Source organism: Lepus europaeus, chromosome 20, assembly GCF_033115175.1.
Source record: "Lepus europaeus isolate LE1 chromosome 20, mLepTim1.pri, whole genome shotgun sequence".
Taxonomy (NCBI): domain Eukaryota; kingdom Metazoa; phylum Chordata; class Mammalia; order Lagomorpha; family Leporidae; genus Lepus; species Lepus europaeus.
In genome coordinates, this window is record NC_084846.1 from 38,379,858 (window position 1) to 38,404,612 (window position 24,755).

At 36.5% G+C, this 24,755-nt stretch overlaps 1 protein-coding gene across 1 annotated transcript in view; it reads left to right on the forward strand.

Moving 5' to 3' along the window:
* SEPTIN7 (septin 7) overlaps positions 1 to 24,755 on the forward strand; it is a 67,092-nt gene that overhangs the window by 28,699 nt on the left and 13,638 nt on the right. Inside the window, exons 4-9 of the mRNA XM_062179557.1 lie at positions 10,033 to 10,133; positions 11,757 to 11,891; positions 17,958 to 18,075; positions 21,568 to 21,660; positions 22,561 to 22,657; positions 24,034 to 24,085. Coding sequence (XP_062035541.1) covers positions 10,033 to 10,133; positions 11,757 to 11,891; positions 17,958 to 18,075; positions 21,568 to 21,660; positions 22,561 to 22,657; positions 24,034 to 24,085 — 596 coding nt within the window. The remainder of the gene's footprint in view (positions 1 to 10,032; positions 10,134 to 11,756; positions 11,892 to 17,957; positions 18,076 to 21,567; positions 21,661 to 22,560; positions 22,658 to 24,033; positions 24,086 to 24,755) is intronic.

Sequence of the window (24,755 nt, forward strand, 5' to 3'; positions counted from 1 at the left end):
ATTAGAACCTGTCAGATTTGTCTTCATGACACTGTGACATAACAGAATAATACTCCTTGAATTGACTCTTCAGTGAGGCAGCCTCTTGCCACAGATGGCTACATAAATTTAAATTTTATTTTTCTAAATCAATTAAAATTAAAAGAAAAATGCAGTTTATCAGTAGCACAGATTTCAGATACTCTATAACCACACATAGTAAAGGACTACCTTTTGGGGCACCATATCAATCGACATAGACATTTCTACCATTGCAGAAGGCAGTGTAGTGAAAAACTTAGAAAGGCAATTTTTATTGTTGTATAGTAAGTAGTTGGATAATACATAATTGAATGGCAATAGCAAGTGTGTAAGATTCCCTGGCTATGTGTGGTCGAATTTAGTGCTTCTCAATCTTCAATATCATTCAGATTACCTGGTAATCTTTTTAAATTTAGTTCCTATTCTTATAGTTCTGAGGTGGGCTTAGTTTCTGCATATCTCAGGTGATGCTGATGCTGCTAGCTTTAAATAGCAAAAAATTATACTGAAGAGTTACACTTTTCAGTACAGTAGTCTTTAGCCACATGTGACTGGGTTTTAGAAATAAGGGTAATCTGGGGCCAGCGCCATGGTGCAAGGAGTTGAGCCACGACCTGCAGTGTGGGTATCCATATGGGCATGGATCCCAATCTTGGCTGCTCCCTACTAATGGGCCTGGGAAAGCAATTAGAATGGATCAAATCCTTGGGCTCCTGCACCCACGTGGGGAGACCTGGATGAAGCTCTTGGCTCCTGGCTTCAGCCTAACCCCGCCCTGGTCATTGTGGCCATTTAGGGAGTGAACTGGTAAATCGAAGATATCACCCTCTCTGTCCTTCTCTAACTCTACCTTTCAAATAAATAAATCAAAATTTTTTTTAAGGCAGTCCAAATTGAGGTGAAATACCACCCCAGGTTTTGAAGACTTAGTGTATAAAACAAGATAAAGTAGCTCATTAATATTTTTATATTGATTATATGCTACAGTGATAATATTTTGGATATATTGGGTTATTATTATATACAAAACAGTTTCACGTTTCTTATTTTTAAAGTGGTTACTAAAAAAGCTTAAAATTACATAGTTCACTTTACATTTTTGTTTGACAGCACTGCTCTAAACTATTGGTTGAAAATTTGTTGGTGGACTGATAGAATAATTTGGCTCATAAGCCAAGAGGGAGAACAACAGTTCTGCTCCAGTTCTGGCTGGAGCAGGCTTCATTGAGGAAGTGATGCTTAAAGCTGAATTTGGAGGAGTGGTAGTGATTATTCCTAGCATACCAAATGGAAGAGTAGCCTGGATATTCTTGAAAGAACCTTGTATGTATCAAACTGCAAGATGCAATTTAGTCATTAGATCCCTGAGGGCTAATTTTGGAAAGTAACTATTTCTTGCATTCAAAATTATTATCTTTGTTTTAGGCTTTTTGTGCTTAATACATAAAAATTATGTGTAAACATATGCTCTAAAATATTGATCCTATATGGCTTATTTTGTGAGCAGTATTGAAAATTTTAATCCTCAGTAAGAAAATAAACTTATAACTTTCTTAGTTTAGCTATTTACATTCAAGATCAGTAACTTTGTGCAATTTTTAAAGTGTAGAGTACTTTTTTTAAAAGATTTTATTTATTTATTTGAAAGTCAGAGTTACACAGAGAGAAGAGAGAGAGAGAGAGCAAGCAAGCGCCAACGTGTAGAGTCCTAAGTTCAGAAACAGTTAAAAAAATTGGTTATGTTTTCACTATCTACCAATAATTTTTTGGTGAAGAACCTGGTGAATTCTCTTTGTAGTTCTAGTGTATAATATAATGCCAAGAAAACATTAATAATGAAACTCAGCACTTAGTGAATTATTATCATCTTTACGAGTGACAAAATTGAGGCAGAGAGTTGGTGATATGTCTGAGATTGTGTAGCTTGTAAGTCACAGAGGTAATAGCTGGTGAGTGGCAGAGATGTGATTCACATTCAAGCAGTTTGATGTAGTTTGTACTCTGCCAAACTATGTTCGCTCTATTTCCTATGTGCCGTACCATAGATACTTAATGAATTTCAGTTTACTAGATTAACTGGCTCTTAATAAATGGATCAACATTTCTTTATTATATCATCTACTTTTGTGAATGTTTGGCCCAACAAATTATCAGTTTTCTTGGGTTTATTTTGCTTGTTTCTTGGATTTATCCTCCACTGCACTCCCGGGCCACAGTAGAGAGCTGGGCTGGAAGAGGAACAACTGGGACAGAATCCAGCGCCCCAACCGGAACTAGGACCCGCGCTGTTGGCACCACAGGCGGAGGATTAGCCTAGTGAGCCATGGCACCGGCTGTGTTTTTTTTTTTTTTTTTTAAAGATTTATTTAATTTATTTGAAAGGCAGAGTTAGAGAAAGAGGGAGAGAGAGAAAGAGAAAGAGATCGATTTTACATCCACTGGTTCACTCCCCAAATGGCTGCAACAGCAAGAGCTGGACCAGGCCAAAGGCAGGAGTCAGGAGCTTCATTCAAGTCTCCCGTGTGGGTGCAGGGTCCCAAGAACTTGGGCCAAACTCCACTGCTTTCCCAGGTGCATTAGCAGGGAGCTAGATTGAAAGTAGAGTAGTCAGAACTCGAATCAGTGCCCACATGAGATGCCAGCATCACAGGCAGCAGCTTAACCTGTTACTCCACAATGCCGTCCCCATGTTTTCCTTTTAAAGTATGACATAGCAAGATAGTTGTCCCAGTTATGCAACTAAGGCAGATTGATTGCTCAATGAAACCATCTCTTCATCATAGAAATGTGTTAAATGAAAGTATTAAAAGAACTTAGAAGTTGCCAATATAGGCCATATGGCTTATTTGTCTGAAGCTGCCTAGTAAAAGATACTTAGAAGAGTACCTTTGGGGTTGGTTTTGTTTTGTTTTGTTTTTTATTTGACAGAGTTATAGACAGAGAGTCAGAGAGGAAGGTCTTCCTTTGCCGTTGGTTCACCCTCCAATGGCCGCCGCAGCTGGCACACCGCACTGATCCGAAGGCAGGAGCCAGGTGCTTCTCCTGGTCTCCCATGGGGTGCAGGGCCCAAGCACTTAGGCCATCCTCCACTGCACTCCCTGGCCACAGCAGAGAGCTGGCCTGGAAGAGGGGCAACCGGGACAGAATCCGGCGCCCTGACTGGGACTAGAACCTGGTATGCCGATGCCGCAAGGCGGAGGATTACCCTATTGAGCCACGGCGCCAGCCATCAAATAAATAATCTTTAAAAAAAAAAAAAGATAGATCTCATCACTTTTTGAATTCTTAACAACTGTTTACATTATTTCCTCTACACCTTCAATTTCTCATCTCTAAGGGCGGACTCCTTAGTAATCAGATCACTCTTTCAGTCTATTGCACTCACTTCTCGATATTCCTTCTCATCATTTCCTTTATAGCTATCACCTTACCATTCACATCTCAAGCCTCTACCATCTTGCTCTCTATCCCTACAAGTTCTGTAACATCTATCTTTGCCAAAGTCATCTTTACAGAACCTTATTAGCAGCTTTCTCTCTGAATCATAGTATCTCTATATTTTTTCACCTGTTTGTGAGATCCTTAGGAACTTTTCATTGGGTCTAGCTTTGACTACAGTCCCAAAACCTGGTATGAAAAGCATTCAAATGTATGTTAGGTAGATGGTTTATAAAATTATCAAAACTGAGCCAATATTAACAGGACAGTTTCCTAATTTGGTGCTATAAGTTTTTATCAGTGAGTCTACAAAGCAAAGTATTCTAGGAATAGAATCGACTGCTTTCACATTTTCTCACCTCCAGAATCTATCTTTATGCACACACACAATAGCAGTCAGTGTCTATGTCTACAAAAAGACATGAACAAAAAAGTCCAATTAGTAAAAAATTATAAACACAAATACTAAATAGGGCTATTTACTGATATGTTCATACAACAGTATTGTAGAACAATGAAAAAGAACTACAAGTTTACCTGATATAACACAAACATAATCATCAATGAAAAAAATCAGAAACTTTACTATATGCATTTGAAGGTTAAGAAGAGGCAATATTAATCTATGGAGACAGAAATCAGTAAAGTTTTTATCTGTTTGTGGGGGGAGGATGCTGGGGATGAAGATGGCATGGGTCAGTATTAATGCTAAATGAGAGGAAGCACAAGGAAGCCTTCTGGCGAGCTAGAAATGTCCTGTTATCTTGATCTGGATGGTGGTAACCGGGATATGTTAGGGATGCTAGCACTGCAGGTGGCAGCTTTCCTGCTACGCCGCAGTGCCAGCCCCACAAGATCTCTTTAAGTTAAGAAATTAGCTTTAGGAAGCATGTGATCTGTTCCACTGAACTGTAGAAAAGGCTCAGGGTTGATTCAGATAAATGGGGAATGCTCTCTTATCTTCAAGTATAGGTAAGGTACTTTGATGAGCACAGTAGCAGACATGGTAAGGGTGGCTGGATGGCTTTGGAAGAACCATACTGGGAAAGATACTGAGGTGAAAGGTTGTGAAATTTATGATAAGTGAACAGAAAGATGAGTGGATATGTTAATCCAGAATGGGATCTGAGCTGAAAAGGAAAAGAAATGAAGGTTTGGGAGGAGGATTAAAAAATGAATGAAAACAAAAAGGCAAACCATTAGAGGTCTCAGTGTAAGGAGACAGGGAAACGAGGAGCAGTGGTTTAGAAGTAGGTGGTGGTAAATAGGTGGACACTTTGGATCAGCTTTATTCTCAGAAAACTAGTTCTGGTCTGGATAAGAGGAAAATAGTTTTTAGGATACCCTTATACTGTTGGTCATTCCCTTTTCACTTTCCTGTGGAATATGATGAAACTTTAAGCTAATGTTTGTCATTAGAGTCATTGAATAATAATTTTAGATAGCTCTGGTGTTAGAGGTGAGTGGAATCTCTCAGACTGTTCCTCTTTTAGAGCTTTGGTTGTAGAGCCACCTCCTGAGTAAGTGTGGGCCAGAGGTAAGCTGTTGGTAGAAAATCTTAACCCTTTGTTCAAAATTTTATATATTTAATTAAAGACTCATTTACTTTAATAAATGGTTCATAAACATTAAGTTAAAAATGTTTATTGTATTTATCAGTCTTTTGATTTTAAGCTATGTAATAAACACTGATGATTTGCCCCTTATTTCCCCCTCAGATCGGAAAACTGAACAATATTAGAAAAATGAGTATCTTGGATTGCTGGAGTCTAGAAAATGAAAAGAGGCCCTAGTGAATTAATTCTATGTAAACAATATCATGAGTTTGGTTTAATTTTTTTTTCTGGGAGAAACAGTTGAAAAATGCCTTTGATTCATTCCTTTGGTTTTCAATTATGCATTTAATCTTAGAGAACGCTGAGTGATGCCATAAAATATTCTGATGTGACCTTCCTGAAGAAAGTGCATGGGAAAATGGCCATTTGGAATAGATTTGTTAAAAAAAGTTTGAAATTCCTGAACTTGAACTAATTTGTTTTCCATGAATCCCGCGAGGATACTTGCAAAATCAAATGATAGGATACAGTTGGATTCTGTGAATGGCAGTAGCTTATAGTTGTTTTCTGGATCTCTTCCATATGCTGCTAACTTTTTGTATTTGACCATTTATGGATATACAGATTTTCAGAGGCTAAAGAAGCAGCGAAGCTGTATAAATATACTCTTGAAAGTATGTGAGACTTAAATCTTCATTTTTCTTACCAAATCAATAAACAAGTTGTTGAAGTTTTTTTTTTTTTTAAAACAAGGAAACATTAAAAATTGAAGCTGTTAAGGTGTGCCATTAGAATATAGCATATTACTAATGGTAGAATGGACTTTGTTTAATTATGAAAATCAAATGGTTTGAAGTAAAATTGGGAAATGATAATTTAAAACAATTATACTTTGTCTCAGTTTCTTAATATATAGTGTGGTATCATTTAGAAGAATTATTAGATAAATGAGTTGTATGATTACTTTGGAAATTTCTGCTTAAGTGATAATTATCATAAATAAATGATCTATTTTTATGATGGAGAGGTGGGAGTGAGTTAACCAATAATAGTGAGATATTGCATTTAACCAGGTTGTCCTTTGACTGTAGGATCACCAGATAAATAAAATGTAAATTTCATAAACTGGATAAGGTAATGCCGTTTTTTTAAAGTTTTGATACTCTAACACTAATGATAATCATTATTTTTTGTATATATGTGTTGGTGTGTGTGAGGGTGGGGGGAGGGAGTTTTTGTTGTTTTTGTTTTGCCACTCATTTAATTAGGGTAACTTGGTATCAAGCAAGCTATGTTCTCTTAGTTATACATTGTATGTATCAGTGTTCTGAATGGTGTATATCCATTGTTGACACTGAAGCTCAGAAAACATTATAACTTATTTATTGATCTTTAATTTTTTAATTATAAAAATTGATACTTAATATTCAGATCGTCAGGCATATTTGGCAGATAAATAGATGTACTTATATTTGAGACACTCAAAATTTTCACTGGTAGCAAGTATTAGAAACAAAGAAAACAGTTTGAAGAACACTGGTCTAAAAGACAAAGCTGTGACCTCTTAAATGTCTAAATGAAAAGAAGCCCTTCCTTAGACATTTGTGTCCAAGTGGCAATTTGTTCTTTAGTTTTTTTTTGAAGATATATTTATTTGAAAGAGTTAACAAAGAAAGCAAGCGAGAGAGGTCCTCCATCCACTGGTTCACTCTCCAGATGACCGCAATGGCCAGAGCTGAGATGATCCAAAGCCAGGAGTCAGGAACTTCCTCCACGTCTCCCATGCGGGTGCAGGGGCTCAAAGACCTAGGCCATCTTCCACTGCTTTCCAGGCCATAGCAGAGAGCTAGGTCAGAAGCGGAGCGGCCAGGACTCGAAGCTGCACCCATATGGGATGCCAGCTCTGCAGGCTAGGGCTTTTAACCCTCTGTGCCACAGCGGTGGCTCCTAGTTTTTGTTTTGTTTTGTTTTAAATTTATTTAATTATTTGAAAGACATTGTTACAGAGAGAGAAGGAGAGACAGAGATCTTCCATCTGCAGGTTCACTCCTCGGATGGCTGTAATAGGCAATGCTGGAGCAGGCCAAAGCCAGGATCTTCTAGGTTTCCTATGTGGGTGGAGAGACCCAAGCACTTGGACAATCTTCTGCTGATTTCCAAGGCATACTAGCAGGGAACTGAATTGAAAGTGGAGCAGCTGGGACTTGAACCAGTACCTGAATGGGATGCAAGCATCGCAGGCCATAGCTTAGCCTGCTGTACCACAACGCCAACTCCTTTTTTTCAGTTTTAATAAGCTTTATTCTGATTAATAAAAAAAATTCTTAGGGGCCTGCCCTGTGGTGCAGTAGGTTAATCCTTTGCCTGCAACGCCGGCATCCCATATGGGTGCCAGTTCTAGTCCCAGCTGCTCTGCTTCCAATCCAACTCTATCCTATGGCCTGGGAAATCAGTGGAAAATGGCCCAAGAGCTTGGGCTCCTGCACCCACATGGAAGACCCAGAGGAAGCTCCTGACTCATGGCATTGGATCAGCCTAGCTCTGGCTCTTGCAGCCATTTGTGGAGTGAACCAGCGGATGGAAGACCTTTCTCTCTGTCTCTCCCTATTATTGTTCATAGCTCTACCTCTCAAATGCATACATAAAATCTAAAGAAAATAACAAAATTTTTAACAACAATGAACTTTTGCTCCTGTAGTATCATTGCCCACTTTTGGTAGTCATTAGCCACATGTGGCTGTTTAAGTTCATTTAAATTAAGGAAACTAATTATTTAGTTCTTTGGTTACATAAGACAAGAGCTAAGTAGCCTCAAGGCAAGTGGCTTCTGTATGGGGCAGTGTAGATAGAGGACAATTCTGTCATCACAATGTGCTCTATTGAACAGTATTGCTGCAGACTTTCTTGTTCCGCTGTGTCAGGCTCTTCATGCATCAGCAAGCATCTTTAAATATACCAAAGGGGAATAGAGGACATCCTCATCTCACCACCACCACCCCCCCACACCCTTTTAAAAATTTATTTATTTATTTTGAAAGTCAAAGTTACAGAAATAGAGTTCTTCCATCTTCTGGTTCAATCGACAAATGGTTGCAACAGCCAGCACTGGGCCAGGCTGAAGCCAGGAGCCAAGATCTTCTTCTGTGTCTCCCATGTGGACTTCAGGGGCCAAAGCACTTGGGCCATCTGCTGCTGCTTTTCCCAGACCATTAGTAGGGAGCTGGTTCAGAAGTGGAGCACCTGGAACTCAAAGTGGTTCCCATATGGGATGCCAACATCACAGGTGTTGGCTTAATCTGCTATGCCACAATGTCCCAAATATCCTCATTTCTATAATTTCTGATGGTGTTTAAAGCTTTTCTACCCAGAGTCACTTTTCCTCTCTAGTCCCTCTTGATTAACATGACTGTACTTCAAAAACTTCATGGAAAATGAAATTTAATAATAAATTAATTTTGGTGCAAAAAATACTTTGAAATCATCATTATAAGGAGTCTCCACGATATAGATGGGAAATGTATATTAAGAAAAAATTATACAGATTTCAAAATTTTTTTTGCATCAACAAACTTTAATTTCATTTTCCATAAATCTTTGGAGTATCCTCATAAATGAAGTGGCTTTTCATGTACCTATGAACAAGTTTTCCCTTTAATCCTGATAATAATTCCTATCATTTTATGGCATTGAACACCCAAAAGTTTAATTTTTTTACAGGACCGAGAATGTCTTTTTTTTTTTCTTTAATTTATTCATTTTATTTAAAAGGCATCTGGTAGTTCATTCTCCATGTGCCTGCAACATCGAAGGATGGGCCAGGCTGAAGCCAGCCTGGAACTCCATTCTGAGTTCCTGTGTGGGTGGCAGGGACCCATGTACTTAAGCCATCATGTGCTGCCTCCTAGGGTGTCCATCTCCAGGAAACTAGATTTAAAGTGGAGTGGTCTCAAACCCAGGCACTCAGTTGTAGGGTAGGGGCATCCCAGGCAGTGGCTCACTGTATCACAACTCCTTTCCCTGGAGTATAAATTCTTGTCTGTTAAAATAACCTACCAGCATACGAGGCCCATAGCCTTAATAAACACTTGATACAAGTATGATCAAATGAAGGCCCCTCTTTTTCAGGGAGAATTATTTCTCTTTTCTGTTTGGTTCAGTGTTTACTTTGTGTCCTGTTACTGAAAACTGATAGTTTACATTTAGTAACAGCATTTGCCCAGGAGAATGCTATGTACCTTCTGATAGGCAGTTTGGAGTTACCATAGAAAATCTTAAATTGTGCTAAGGTTTGTTGTTATTGTCTAACATCTTTTCTCAAATGGAACAATTTTCAAATCCTGTAGAGAACTCAAGATTTTAATCAGTTAGTACACCCTGCTGGAATACATTTTATTCACTGCCGGGGCTTTGTTGATTGCATTGTCCAGAATGTAGAGTGTCACCTTTGAGAAGAGAATTTGATCTTAGCCATAACATAAATACAAGTAAGATTACAGCTGAGAAAATGTTAATAAGTTCACTTAATTAATTGGTTTAGACCAGATTAGATGGAGATAGTCCAGAAGTACATGTACAATAAATGGTAAGTTAAATGGTAAATAAATGGTAAGTTAGCTTATCTGATAAATCATATTCAAACTCCGTGAATCACTGAATCATTCTGATTGGTTGTTTGTATTACTAGATGCGCATTTAGGTTATGTAAGATTTGTATGGATTTAATGACTGTTGGTAATTTATTAGTTTCTCTTTCCTTTAAAACCAAGCATGAGCCATTAACTCAATATGAGTTTGCCAAAAGATTGGTAAACTATTTACATGTGTGCTTTTCTGTGAAGTAGATCAGGACTCAGTATCCACAATCATTGATTCTAATGAAAATCATAATGTTCATATTTGATCTGCCAACAGTTTCCTAATTGGTTTTAATAAACCCAAGCATCCCTGCCTCCTAACCCTTTTTGGAAACAACAGGTGTAATGTATGACATTAAAATCTACATCAATAACTCTTTCAGGTGGAACAATCCAAAGTTTTAATCAAAGAAGGTGGTGTTCAGTTGCTGCTCACAATAGTTGATACCCCAGGATTTGGAGATGCAGTGGATAACAGTAATTGGTAAGAAGGGTTTGTCTTCACTGCGTTCCACCATATTTTTGGTAACAAGATGGTTAGCCTTTTTCTGATTCATGTTTTAAACATTTCGTCTTAGCAGAGGCTGTTAAACTTCAAGGGATATAACTTGAGTTCATAATATTTAGTTTACCATTTCTTGACAATGTTTCTTAAGTTCTAAGAACTAGTTTCCTATTCTATGAAATAGAGTTGACATCTATCAAAATTATTATTATTATTATTATTTTGACAGGCAGAGTGGACAGTGAGAGACAGAGAGAAAGGTCTTCCTTTGTCGTTGGTTCACCCTCCAATGGCAGCCATGGCTGGCACGCTGTGGCCGACGCACCACACTGATCCAAAGGCAGGAGCCAGGTGCTTCTCCTGGTCTCCCATGCGGATGCAGGGCCCAAGCACTTGGGCCATCCTCCACTGCACTCCCGGGCCATAGCAGAGAGCTGGCCTGGAAGAGGGGCAACCGGGACAGAATCCGGCGCCCCGACCGGGACTAGAACCTGGTATGCCGGCGCCGCTAGGCGGAGGATTAGCCTGTTGAGCCACGGCGCCGGCCTCAAAATTTTAAAGACAAATTTTAAAACAACCATAGCTAGATACAAGGATTATCATTAGTATAAAAAATTTAAAACTTTTCACTTTATTATAAGTATATCCATTTGTATGAATTTTTTTTTGTTTTTCTAATTTTTGAATTTTTAATTTTATCCTCAGTTTTAGATCCTCCTTTTTTTCATAGTCTGAAGTAAAGAAAACATCTATGAAATTATAGTCTGAAGTAATTCTCTCAAGATTTTATAAACATGAGCCCATGAGAGTATTTTAGGCCTGGAAAGCCAAGAAGACACTCCGGCAAAAAAAAAAAAAAAAAAAAAAGACCTAAATGAAAGATCTCTGCGAGTGAGATCTCAGTAGAAAGAACGGGCCATCAAAGAAGGAGGTACCTTTCTCTGAAGGGAGGAGAGAACTTCCACTTTGACTATGACCTCAAAAGGCTTCCATAGCCTTGGCAACTCATGACAAGAGCCTAGGGAGATTACTGACGCCATAAACAAGAGTGTCAAATTGTTAAGTCAACAACAGGAGTCACTGTGCACTTACTCCTCATGTAGGATCTCTGTCCTTAATGTGTTGTGCAATGTGAATTAATGCTATAACTAGTACTGGACAGTATTTTATACTTTGTGTTTCTGTGTGGGTGCAAACTGTTGAAATCTTTACTTAATATATACTAAATTGATCTTCTGTATATAAAGATAATTGAAAATGAATCTTGATGCAAATGGAATGGGAGAGGGAGCAGGAGATGGGAGGGTTGCGGGTGGGAGGGAAGTTATGGGGGGGGGGGAGCCATTGTAATCCATAAGCTGTACTTTGGAAATTTATATTTATTAAATACACGTTTTAAAAAAACAAAAAAAGAAAGTTTTGAAATATTGAATTAGGAATTTTATACCTGTTTTTGAGTCTGTATTCAGAATAATTTGAGTTGTCTTCCACTGGTAGATTGATTTTGCCTATTTAAAAATACTGATTATTGTTTCTTAATAGATATCAGTTCATTCATTTATAGAGTTACAACTAATTGTTTTATTTCTATGTGTTCTGTAGCTGGCAGCCTGTTATCGATTACATTGATAGTAAATTTGAGGACTACCTAAATGCAGAATCTCGGGTGAACAGACGCCAGATGCCTGATAACAGGGTGCAATGTTGTTTATATTTCATTGCTCCTTCAGGACACGGGTCAGTACCTTTATGCTTCCAGTACCTTTTTTTCTTTGTTTATTATTGTTTACTTTTGTGTGCATATTATAAAATCATTATATCTGTGGAGTACATATAACTGTATCAGTTATTAAGTACCAATGCCTGAAACAAATCTTTTTAAATCCTAGATAAGCCAACTGATTTTACTCCTTAGTTTCCTGTGCATACAGATTTTATCTGCTTAATGGAAAGAAACATTGTTTGCCATGGCTTGAATTTTCAAGGTGGCTTACTTAGCTTTCATTTTGAACATTTGTTGCCACTGACTGAGCTACCTAACTAAAGACACAAAGCCACAATGAGCTACCTAACTAAAGACACAAAGCCACAACAATTAGGGTTAGGCATATTCTACGAAACTCCAAAGTTGTTTTTTTATTTAGGTGTTAGATGGTAATCAAAAAAAAAGCAGGTACCAGTGCTTACTTCCTTTTTCTTTTTTCTTTTTCTTTTCTTTTCTTTTTTTTTTTTTTTTTTTTCCATTTATTTCTTCAGTAAATCTTTTTGGCTTCTGTTTCATCTGAGTTACACAGTCACACTGTTTAGGTATCATCAGTACTAACCTTTTATTTATTAGGACTTCAGATCCTAGCAACTATGCATTTGTCTGATCTAATTATTCTGTTTGATAGTAGTTAGCCTGTACTCCCTTTTTCTTCTTTGTACCTTCCTCTGTCGTTTTGAGTAGATATACCAGTATGTGTCATTGTCACCTGCAAATTTTCTAATTACTCTTATCCTTTGGATGAATGACTGAGTGCCATTCAGGTGCCTGATTGTAACTTCACTGTGTCTCTACCTAAAGGGGACCACTGGAGTTCAGTAAATAGCAGTAAACCATGTATCAACCAAATTACAGTTGTGTGACCCAATTGACCCATAAGCTTTCTTTTCTTTCCTGTTTCCTGCTTCTGTCTCATGTTGTCCTAGATAAACTGATTCCCATTTTTAGCTGCTTTCTTGGTTGAGCAGGGAGCCTTAATTATATAAAGTTTTTACACTGTCAGATTGGAGTGGTAAAAATGTTCCTTTTGTGTCTGATACTCTACAGTAATCTCAGAAGTTTACATATTGAAATCACTTAACTCATTTATTTATTTATTTGTAATGCTCAAAAAAAGTAATTGTACATCCTTTTATGTGTATTTCTGTAGCTTGTATATTTTATATCATTCCAGTTTAACTTGGTAGGTCTTTTTCCTGGAAGTCAGTTGAGTGGAATCTTAATCTTGTAGTTAAGTCGATAGAAATTTGTCAGCTTAAAATAAATTTTATTATTTCAGCTTTTTTGGACTTTATCCAAGTTTTGATAATTCTCATGAAATCACATTCCTCCTTATCCCCCTGGGAGGGGAATTTATTTCTTAAAATTGCATGGGAAATAGAAAGGGTTTTCTGGTTTTATCATTTTGTTTTTTGGAGAAAAATTTTTTATATAATTCAGTCATGTTTAATAGCTTTGGGCCATTTCTTGTTTTTCTCAAGGGAGGGAAGTTCAAAATTTTTATTTCCTATAGGCTTTTGAACAGTTTCTTAGATTGCACTATTTTTAGAAATGGAGGAAAATTTTTCCCATTGGTATGTGATACCATTGATTGAGAGAAGGAGCCACTGATCTATATGTAGAGAGTTTCGGAACCTTGACTCACTCAACTTTAATACTACACATCTTAATAATCATGGCTTTGTATCATACCTGAGCAGGCAGTCTGTAGGTTTTCTTTTAGAGTGACTGTGTTTTTAGAGTAAATGTAAATTGGGCAGTGTATGTTTTTAGTTCTTCCTACCTCATCTTACCAGAAATGATTACTGGATTCAGGGCTAATTTATAATTTGCCTTGTTTACTATTTAATAGTTTTTTATTTTATTTGCATTGTTTACTATTTAATAATTGCTATTAAAATTAAAAACTTAGTTTAGCCGGCACCGTGGCTTAACAGGCTAATCCTCCACCTTGCGGCGCCGGCACACCGGGTTCTAGTCTCTGCTATGGCCCGGGAAGGCAGTGGAGGATGGCCCAAGTCCTTGGGCCCTGCACCCGCATGGGAGACCAGGAGAAGCACCTGGCTCCTGGCTTCGGATCAGCACAATGCGCCGGCTGCAGCGGCCATTGGAGGGTGAACCAACGGCAGAAAGGAAGACCTTTCTCTCTGTCTCTCACACTATCCATTTTGCCTGTCAAAAAAAAATAAAAAGTAAAAATAAAAAACTTAGTTGGAAATTGAATTTTTAAGTGTTCTTTTTCCCTTTTAATATTGATTGCCACTTTTAAAAAAAAAATCTCGTCATTCAGTGAGTTTTATAGAGAAGATTTTTCCCTTCAAAATATATGCACACATATATAAAATATATATTTTGTAATTTACCCTGTAGTTATTTATTTTGCTATATGCCTTGATGTTAAGTATAGTCTTCCCCTCTAATATGATTTATCTTCTAGAAATTCTATAAAGGATATTCTGTTGTTTAAAAATTTAAAAACTAAATTTCTTGGTGAAAAGATGAACTAATTTAAAGCTAAATGGAAAGAGGAAAATTTTCAATGAGTACATAGTCTACATGTGAACTAAATGTTTTCGACCTTTGATATTTTGTAAAGTTCTGAAATTTATATGCTAATTTAAAAGGACAAGATGATTTATTCAGACTTACGGCAGGTATTCCTTTTTTTTCCCTAAAGTTAAATTTGTAGCTGATCTAGTATTCTTTAGTCCTTGTTTTATATCTAAAAAGTTGATTTCCATTGATTAATTTTAAATATTTCTCTTCAAAACTTGTAATATTAGAATATTTAGCAAATAAAGGGTCCGATGCCATGGCGCAGTAAGTTAGTCCTCCACCCGTGGCCCCGGCATCCCATATGGGTGCCAGTTCTGGTTTCGGCTGTTCCTCTTCCAATCCAGCTCTCTGCTGTGGCCTGGGAAAGCATTAGAAGATGTCCCAAGTCCTTGGGTCCCTGCCCCCGTGTGGGAAGACATGGAGGAAGCTCCTGGCTCCTGGCTTTGGATTGACGCAGCTCCGGCTGTCGCGGCCATTTGGGGAGTGAACCCTTGGAAGGAAGACCTTTCTCTCTGTCTCTCTCTCACTGTCTGTAACTCTACCTGTCAAATAAATAAAAAATCTTTAAAATAAAAAAAGAATATTTAGCAAATATTGTGTTGATTTTAAATGTAAGATCTTGTTAGCTTGCATTTTGGCTTTAGTATTTTGTATTAAATGAGCTTAAGACTGACTAAAAATTTAGATTAACTGAACTCTGCTTTTCTGTCACAAGCTTATACCTTTTTATAAATCATATGATGTAAACTTAATGAGGTAGTGGTAATTTAAATTTGTCATACTTTAAAATAGGAAGTATAAACTTTTAAAAATATGAGATAAATTTATGGGTCATGACTTTGTATTTAGTATTTATCATAATGATTGATTTAAAACAAACTTTAACCTTTTTTCAAATAGTTTCTTTCAGCACTAAGTGATGAGAACAGTGTTTACAGATAATATATGTAGTGCAGTGTTAATCCAGCCATTCTCTATTTTCCATATTGTTCCCTCTTTGAATGCCAATATCAAATTCTAAGGATTCAAAATAAGAATTCAAAATAAGAATTAGAATAAGAGACAGCTGTTTTAATTCTTCATATCTGTTTTCTTCCCTCCTCACTTCTTTGTCTGCATTAGCTGGCAAATACTGTATTCTGTTGGGAAAAAAAAGGTTGCTTTTTAGTCTCTGGGCCCTAGTCTTCCAGCTTTAAATATATACTGGTTTCTCTATGTATTTTAAAATGCTAGTCAACTTATTAGTAAAATGATGTTCCCATGTAAAATATTCTCAGTTTTTTCTTGTGGAACGTTGATTTTTAGTCTATAATATATTTTAGATGTGAGGGCTTTATTTGGTTTTAATTTAAAGTTATAAAGGACATAAGGAAATTCATCATAGCCTCTTTGGTCAACAAATAATGGGCACCTTCACAAGTGTTAGGTTTTATGCTAGGTGCTGGGGATACAGGTGAATGAGACAAAGTCCTTGCTCTGGAGGATCTTTCGTGAGAAGATGGGAAAAACATCTGTAGTTACTGTATAGAACATTATATATGCCTAAGGCAGGAAAAGATTCCCAAAGTTAAAATGCTTGTAAGCCAGTACCTAAAGAATGAGCAAGAATTTGGACAAGCAGAAGAGGAGTCAGAATGCAGGATGTTGCAGACAGAGGTAGTAACAGTAACCTGTGGCCAGAAGTGCAAATATGGTTCTTTCTAGGAAATGTAAGGAGTTAAAATGTAAGGACTAGCACATTATAAGTAATAGATGGCAAAAGATGGACCACGTGTGCTGCAAGATGAGACCAGCTTAAAAAGTGGGTTCCTTACAAGTCTTTTTTTTTTTTTTTTGACAGGCAGAGTTAGAGAGAGACAGATAGAAAGGTCTTCCTTCCCTTGGTTCACTTGGCCACTATGGCTGACGTGCTGCGCTGATCCGAAGCCAGGAGCCAGGTGCTTCCTCCTGGTCTCCCATGCGGATGCAGGGCCCAAGCACTTGGGCCATCCTCCACTGCCCTCCCAGGCCACAGCAGAGAGCTGGACTGGAAGAGGAGCAACCAGGACAGAACCGGCGCCCCAACTGGGACTAGAACCCGTGGTGGTGGTGCTGTAGGTGGAGTATTAGCATAGTGAGCCGCAGCGCTGGCCCTCCTTACAAGTCTTTGCAGGCTACACTAGCTATGGAATTTGAACTTTACTGAGGTTTTTTAGTCAGAGAATGACTTAAACCAAATTTGGATTTACAAAGATCATTCTGGTGCAGTGTGGAAGATTTGGAGGGAAACCAAACAGATATACATACTTACCAATTCCAGAGTTCTTAGTGGATGTGGAAGCTGGTGTTTTTGCAAAACAGGTTAAGCCACTGCTTGCAATGATGGCATCCTGGTTCAAATCCTGGCTGCTCCACTTCTTATCCACCTTCCTACTAATGTGCCTGGGAAGGCAACAGAAGATAGCTTGTAGATTGGGATGGAGTTTCTGGCTCCTGGCTTTGGCCTGACTTAGCCTTGACTGTTAGGGCCATTTGGGGAGTGAGCCAACACATGGAAAATCAACCTCTCTCTTTCCCCTTCTTTCTCTACCCTGTCACCCTGCCTTTCAAATAAACAAACATAAATCTTTAGAGGTAATGGAAATGGAGATTAAATATATGTATTTGTTTACCAGGTCTTGGTGAATATTTAGAAATGAGGATTACAGAATCCTAGGCTTCAGCCTTAAGTAATTGGATGGGTTATATATCATTCACTAAAATAAAAAGCATAGAAGAGGAGAGAAAATGGGGATTCAGATGAGCTTTTGGTTTTAAGGAATCCATGGGTTGTCCAAGTAGAATATCTGTTGGATTAAGCACAAGTCTGGAATTAAGAGTGGGATCTGGTCTGGATATGAAGATCTAAGAGTCTAATAGAAGTCCATTGTCATCATAATAATGATACAGAATGTAGAATAACAAAAGAAGACCTAATAGAGAATTCTACAGAATGTACCTTTTAAGGTACTAGCTTACAAGGAAGATCATAAAAAGTGCTTTAAAGAAGAAGCGCTTGTGAGGGAGTAATGTCATATTCATAATAGGAGAATTAGTGATGGTGAGCCCCACAGTTGGAAATACTTGGTGATCTTGAAAGGATAGTAGCAGAAAGGAGGACGCACCCAGATTGTAATCAATGAAGGCACTGTTGAAAATTCTCTTTAAGAGCATCCGTCTCAGATTTGGACTAAACCAGGGTAAGGCAATTCTAGGAAATTCAATTAGAAGCCTTTCTGGTTTTTCCAGTCCCTCTTTAGCAGAACCCCACGATCAGGATGTTCAAAGACTTCTTAGGTATTCCATTGCTTCTTGAAGCCCTGTTCTGCAGTGTGATGCATCTTCTGAGAATGTTTTTGAGAAGTAAGTAAAGTAGCTGTGTTGTATTTAATAACACTGGAGATGTGAAGAATCTATTCCCCCAAATTGATCAATTCAGTCATATTAAATATTGTATGTTTCAGACTGAAGCCATTGGATATTGAGTTTATGAAACGTTTGCACGAAAAAGTGAACATCATTCCACTTATTGCCAAAGCAGACACACTCACACCAGAGGAATGCCAACAGTTTAAAAAACAGGTGAGCAGAATCAGTTAACTCTTGGATTTTTGTATTATATTTTCAGTCTTTACTATTTTTAGTATGATGTGTTACAGTGCATTTATCTTGCTAATTTTATGTGTTGTTGTTTATACTGCATTAAAAAATTTGAAAATATTGAAAATATTTCTGCCTTCAGTGTTTTTATCCATTAGCATAGCATACTTTATCCTTTGTCGGTATTTAAGTATGGCTATTTTCAATGTTTTTAACAGGTATATCTGTTTCATTATAACCTTTACAACAGTATTTTTTCATTTTTATTTATTCTTTGTCATTTTTTATTTTTAAAATTTTGAGTGCACATAATTTTTTATCTTTTTTCCCAGAAAGGCTGAATGTTTTTTCAAGCAGGTTTTTAAAAAAAAAAAAACACACACACACTTTTTTCAACATCCTCTTCAAGTCCTTAGTCTTTTTGAGGGATAGTACTTGATAATGCCTAGATGTAATTATATAGGTCCTTTATGTAAATATTCTGGGTGTTTAATTCTCATTCCTTTTCACAAATATGTTTTCTTTTTTCTCTTTTGTTCCTTCTGTCAATTTTGTTTTCATCCTATTTTATGGAATACTTATATAAACTTTTTTCTAAACTCATACCTTGTTATCTTATTAATACTGAGTTGAATAATGAGATATTTTCCTTGTTTTGTTGGGTTTAGTTTGTCAGATGTCATATTTTCTGAATTGTAGCATCAGTTTCTAGAACCCTCTCCTGTTCTATAGCCTCTTTTATTTTAGGCAGTGTTATTTTTTTAAAACCACAGTGACTTCATATCATATTTAAAAGCTTAGCGTTCATTATCTCTTACTGCTTTTTTAGGGCTCCTTGAAGCAAAATACTTTTTCGCCTTTTTAGATGTGAATTTTAGAATATGTCAAAACTCATATTATAAAAAGAAAAACCTGTTGAAATTTACTTTGAAGTTGTATTAAATTCATATACATTTTTAGGATGTTTTATTACGTTATGTTTAGTATACTTATTTCTATGAGAAACATCTGTTTCTGTGTTTTACCTTATTCCATTTGTATTCTATGTTGTTTATGATATGCTGTTTCAAATACTAATCTTATAATAATTTCTCTGCTATTTTGAATTGTGTGTCTCGATTTGGATTTATACTGGGAACCTAGAGATAGAAAAGATGAATAAGTAATGTTCTCTACTTCCTCATTGGTATTGGTTGTATATTTCTTTTTTTGTACTGAGAATAATGGCTCCTTATCAGGGGTGCCTTTTAGAACATCTAGAGAGCGTTTTCAAAATGAGTTGTTGGACCTTATGCCTGCTGATTCTGTAGGTGAAGAAAGGCTCTGACATTTGTTATTTTGAAGATACTCACTCAGATCATTTTAATGTTTTTTTTCCAAAGATTTATTTATTTATTTGAAAGACAAAGATTCAGAGAGAAAGAGAAGGAGAGAGAGAGAGAGAGAAAGAGAGAGAGAGAGAGAGAGAGAGAGAGAGAGAGAGAGAATGAATCTTCTGTCTGCTGTTTCATACCTCAAATGGCCACAATGGCCAGGGCTGGGCCAGGCTGAAGTCAGGAGCCAGGAGCTTCTTCCAGGTCTCCCACATAGGTGCAGGGGCCCAAACACTAAGCACTTGGGCCATCATCCCAGCTTTCCCAGGTGCATCACCAGAGAGCTAGATCAGAAGAGGAGCAACTGGGACTCAAACTGGCGCCAATTTGAGATGCTGGCACTGCAGACATAGGCTTAACCTTCTATGTCACAGCACCAGCTGCTAGATCATTTTAATATACAACCTCTGATTAAGAACCACTGCTCTACTTTTGTTTCTTTTTCCTTCTAGTCATGTAGTGGTCTCCTTATCATTTATTCTCATGTTCTTGTCTCTATAGATAACAAGGTGTTCCTGTTTTTTCCAGTGATGGTTTTCACTTCTGTTTACTTCCATCTAGTGTAGTAACCATCTACACATTTCGCTTATGGTGCTTTTACTGCTGCTGGGGACCCTGCTATGAGATTAGTGGTATAATTTAATTATAGACAGAGATGAATTCTAGTAGTGTTAGCCATTGGATGGTTCTAAGTTGAATATGATGGATAGTTGAAAATTATTTGAAGTCTGTACTCTTCTGCTTAGAATTTGAAGTTATTTTGGACTATATATATATATATATATATATATATATTTTTTTTTTTTTTCCCCCCCAATTTTCTGAGACAGGAGATTGATCTTCCAAGTACTGGTTCACTCCTTAGATGCTCTCAAAAGCTGGGGCTGCTCCAAGCTAATGCCAGGAGCCAGGAACTCAATCTGAGTCTCCCTTGTGTGTGGCAGGGACCCAACTACTTGAACCATCCCTTGGTGTCTCCCTGGGTATACATTAGCAGGAAGCTAGACTGGGGAGTGGAACCAGAAGTTGAACCCAGGCATTGTAATGTGGGCATCCCAAAAGGTGGCTTAACCACCGTGCCAAACAACTGTCCTGGCATAATATAATTTGAACTAGGTCATTTTTAATGTTAGTTAACTTCATTAGTTTTTTTTTTTTTTAATTTTTTTTTAAAATTTATTTGACAGGTAGAGTTACAGATAGTGAGAGAGAGAGAGAGACATAGAGAAAGGTCTTCCTTCCATTGGTTCACTCCCTGAATGGCCACAATGGCCGGAGCTACGCCAATTCGAAGCCAGGAGCCAGGTGCTTCCTCCTGGTCCCCCATGCCGGTGCAGGGGCGCCAGCACTTGGGCCATCCTCCACTGCCTTCCCAGGCCACAGTAGAGAGCTGGATTGGAAGAGGAGCAGCCGGGACTAAAACTGGCACCCATATGGGATGCTGGCACCGTAGGCGGAAGATTAACCTAGTGCCACACACCGCCGGCCCCAATTTTCTATATTCTTAATAAGTTGAATTTCTTAATTTCTAGGATGTATTTTCTTTCTCGATGTTTGCCCAGTCTTTTTTCTGTACCTCTTCAATTTGTGTGTATGCATACACATATGCAAGGATATTTTCTGTTCAAAGTGAAAATTTTTCTCCTGAGGCCAATGGTGTATTTAGCTTTACTTTCCCTTGCCAAGTTCTATTAAAAATTTTAGGTGAGTTTATTAAGCTAAATAAGACACTTGGTTATTTATATCTAGAGAAAGAATTTTTGTTACAGTAAATAGATGGCTTAAAGCCATTATTATAGAAAGTAACTACAGAAATCCCTTTCTGGAGTCATAGATCATTTTTGTAACTCTTTTGATATATAACCATATGATTTTGACACTTTAGAAGTAATCTTTTTAAATATTTATATACCAACTTTATAGTTAAATCAAAATCCTATATTTGTGTGTTTTTTTTTTTTATTATTACAATTTTGTATCATTGAAAAAAACAGTTAAGGACATGAAGCTGAGGACTTACGTAGAAAGGTGCATAATGAAAATAAGGCTGTTATACCAAGTCTATGTGGTGCTCTTTTGCTAACTGTGTCTTCCATTTTAGATAATGAAAGAAATCCAAGAACATAAAATTAAAATATATGAATTTCCTGAAACAGATGATGAAGAAGAAAATAAACTTGTTAAAAAGATAAAGGTAGATTAATTCCTATATATACACTAAAGTGTTTTAGGGCCCTAAAATATACTGTAATACTCACAGGAAAGACCAAAAATACCAGCATTTTAAGTAGTTGGCTTACAAAATGAATAGGGAGGTTATGTAATACTAAATTCAACTTCACAGTTAACTTTCTTGATTAGCTATTATGAATCAAAAGGTATCATATGGAATGGGGGGGTGAATAACAAATGATTGTCAATTAAGTGGTTTCACATTATGTAATTTTCCTCTTTTAAAGTGATAAGAAGTGTTCTGTTATATTTTATTGTTTAAAATTCAGACAAAAAATGTATTTCTTTTTAAAAATTCAACCCCAATCCCTTACTAACATAATTTTCTGTGTTTTAATTTATTGTGGTTTCTTAAATACACTGGACCTGCAAATAAGTACACAGAACAATGACATGATGCAGGCAGATAATCTAATCAACATGGGGCAGTAAATATTTGTACCTATCCAATGAAGGCTTTCTGAGATTTTGTAAAATAGCTGCTTATGTATTTCTAGGAGCCATAAGAATTTTGAAAGATTTGCTAGTTTTTCCCTCTACATTCATATGTATGTACATGTATATATATTTACCGTTACCCCCTCCCCACCAGAATTGGACAGCTTTTTTGAGTGATTTTTATAGAAAAGAATTTGACTAGTATATGCCTTATATTATTAGACTGTCAGAGAGAAAAGAACTTTATTCATTGTCAACCTTAGTAATAATAACGTGACAAAAAAATTTATTGACTATCCTATAAAATTAAATGCAGAAACTACATATTCTTTTTTTAATAATTTGTTGAGTAATATAATTTCTTTATTATTCAATTTGTGAGAACTACAGAGATGTATTTGAACATGAATACTTTGTTTTATAGGACCGTTTGCCACTTGCTGTGGTAGGTAGTAATACTATCATTGAAGTTAATGGCAAAAGGGTCAGAGGAAGGCAGTATCCTTGGGGTGTTGCTGAAGGTAAGGTTTTTTTCAATGAATGACTTCTTATAAGATCTTACAAATATGATAAAAACATTTTGTATTTATAATAAATAGTTAATATGCATAATTCATTGATATATTCTACATTTTTTAGGATAGTTCTGATTTCATTTGCCTTTGTTTTCCTCATAAGTACATTTCTAATTTTTCAGACCTTGAGTCATAATGAGACAAGGATATGTTAAATCTTAAAGTTCTAACACTTCAGGTGTTCCTGTCCTACCTTATTGTCACTGCCCCATCAAATCAGTTTCTATTTCCTTATTTGAAAATGTATAATTCAGGGTCAGGGTTTTTTACCAAGGGCTTCCAGGGGATCTTATGAACTTCCTGAAATGCAGCGTTTTAGGGAGAAGGCCTATCACTTTTACCTGAGTCCCAGATGAGTCAAGAATCTTTAAGAATGATTAAAAATGACAATTATTAGTCCACCTAAAACATTCAGTCTCCTTTTCTCACGACAAAAGCTCTCTTTTGACATCCTATCTTCAAAGACCCAAAATTTTATTATTAAGACATCTACTTTTCCAGTTTTATAAGTTTTAAATACTAATAAAATCACATAATGTCAAATATCAGAAGTTTCCTTGACAGCGGAAGTGTTTCCTCAAATTTCTGTTTATTATACTGCTTTCAACTAAGTTTTTATCTTCTGTATAGTAAGTCGCAACCAGTATTGAATCATCATTGTTTTTACCTATTTATTAGTATTATTTTGAACAATTTTGTAATTTTTAGGATATTATACCCTGTTATTTACTGTCTTTGTCTATGATTTTCTTTACCGGTGAGCCTGTACCTTGTTCTCAGCTCTCTATCCTATCCAGGCTGTGATTTTAGAACTTATATATGACTTAGAAATGCTGGAAAAATGGCTTTATATGTCTAGTTTACAGTATCTTTCTCCTATCCCCATAACCAGTGTTCTTATTAATGATACATTTTTTAAGAATACAGAACTTTGTTGTTTTTGACTAACCATTGCATTTTGTTTACTTTAAGAAGATTTTTCTAAAGTGATCCCCCCCTCCACAATCATGCTACTAAATTTAAGAATGTATTTTATGGTAGAATAAATACATTCTCTACCAGTAGTGAGATAGTATGTGGTTTCCCCTTTTAAAATTTTAAGGGTGGTTGTTTCCACAGAGCTCATTTGTTAGGTTTACATATTGATCACTGAAGAGTAAGCTATAATGTACTACATTACTATTAAACCTTCATGAACAATTAAACTAAGCTGGTTTGCATATTCTCTCATTGTTCGCACCCCAAATTTATGTGAAATTTCCTTTGAAACAATTAGGTTTATTGGAAATAATATATATGTGGTTTGCTTTTTTTTTTAACAGTTGAAAATGGTGAACATTGTGATTTTACTATTCTAAGAAATATGTTGATAAGGTAAGTGTGAGCAATGACAAAAATAGCTTACTTTTTTTTCCTTTGCCCAAATAGAGTTGGGCAGATTTATTTTTATCTCCTGTAACTGTAGCTAATTTGTTAGTATCTTTATTCTAGCAGTACACGCAGAGAGACAACTTGGATCCTTTCTCCAGGGTTTTGAAGTCACCAGCAAAAAATATAATTGATTTAAGTAAGGCTCCAAAGGAAAATTTCTCCCTTTATCACTTAATTTGTGTTGAGGTTTAATAATGAAATAGGTGTGGAAGATGAATTAAAAAAAAAAAAAAACGCTTTTGTTTTTGCCTAACATAAAGAGCCTTGGGAAAACTGTGGATAGAAAGGCTACTTTCCCAGTACGTAGGACTCTATTTAGCTATGTTGAAGTGGCAACATATGAATGGATGATAATTAGAAATCAGGATAAAAAGATCTTAGAAGTGAAGGAAAATTTTAAGAGATTACTACCTCAAGAAATACATGAGAGATGAGAGTGAATTTTGAAATAAAAAATCTTGACTTTTTAAGTGGTCTTCTTTTCAAAGGAGCATATAACTGGATGTTTCTGGTATTAATTATGCGATAGAGTTGACCGAGCAGTTGAGGTTACCATGCCTCACAGAGTAAATTATGAGCAGATAGGAGATCTCTCTGTTTCTCTGCCTTTCGA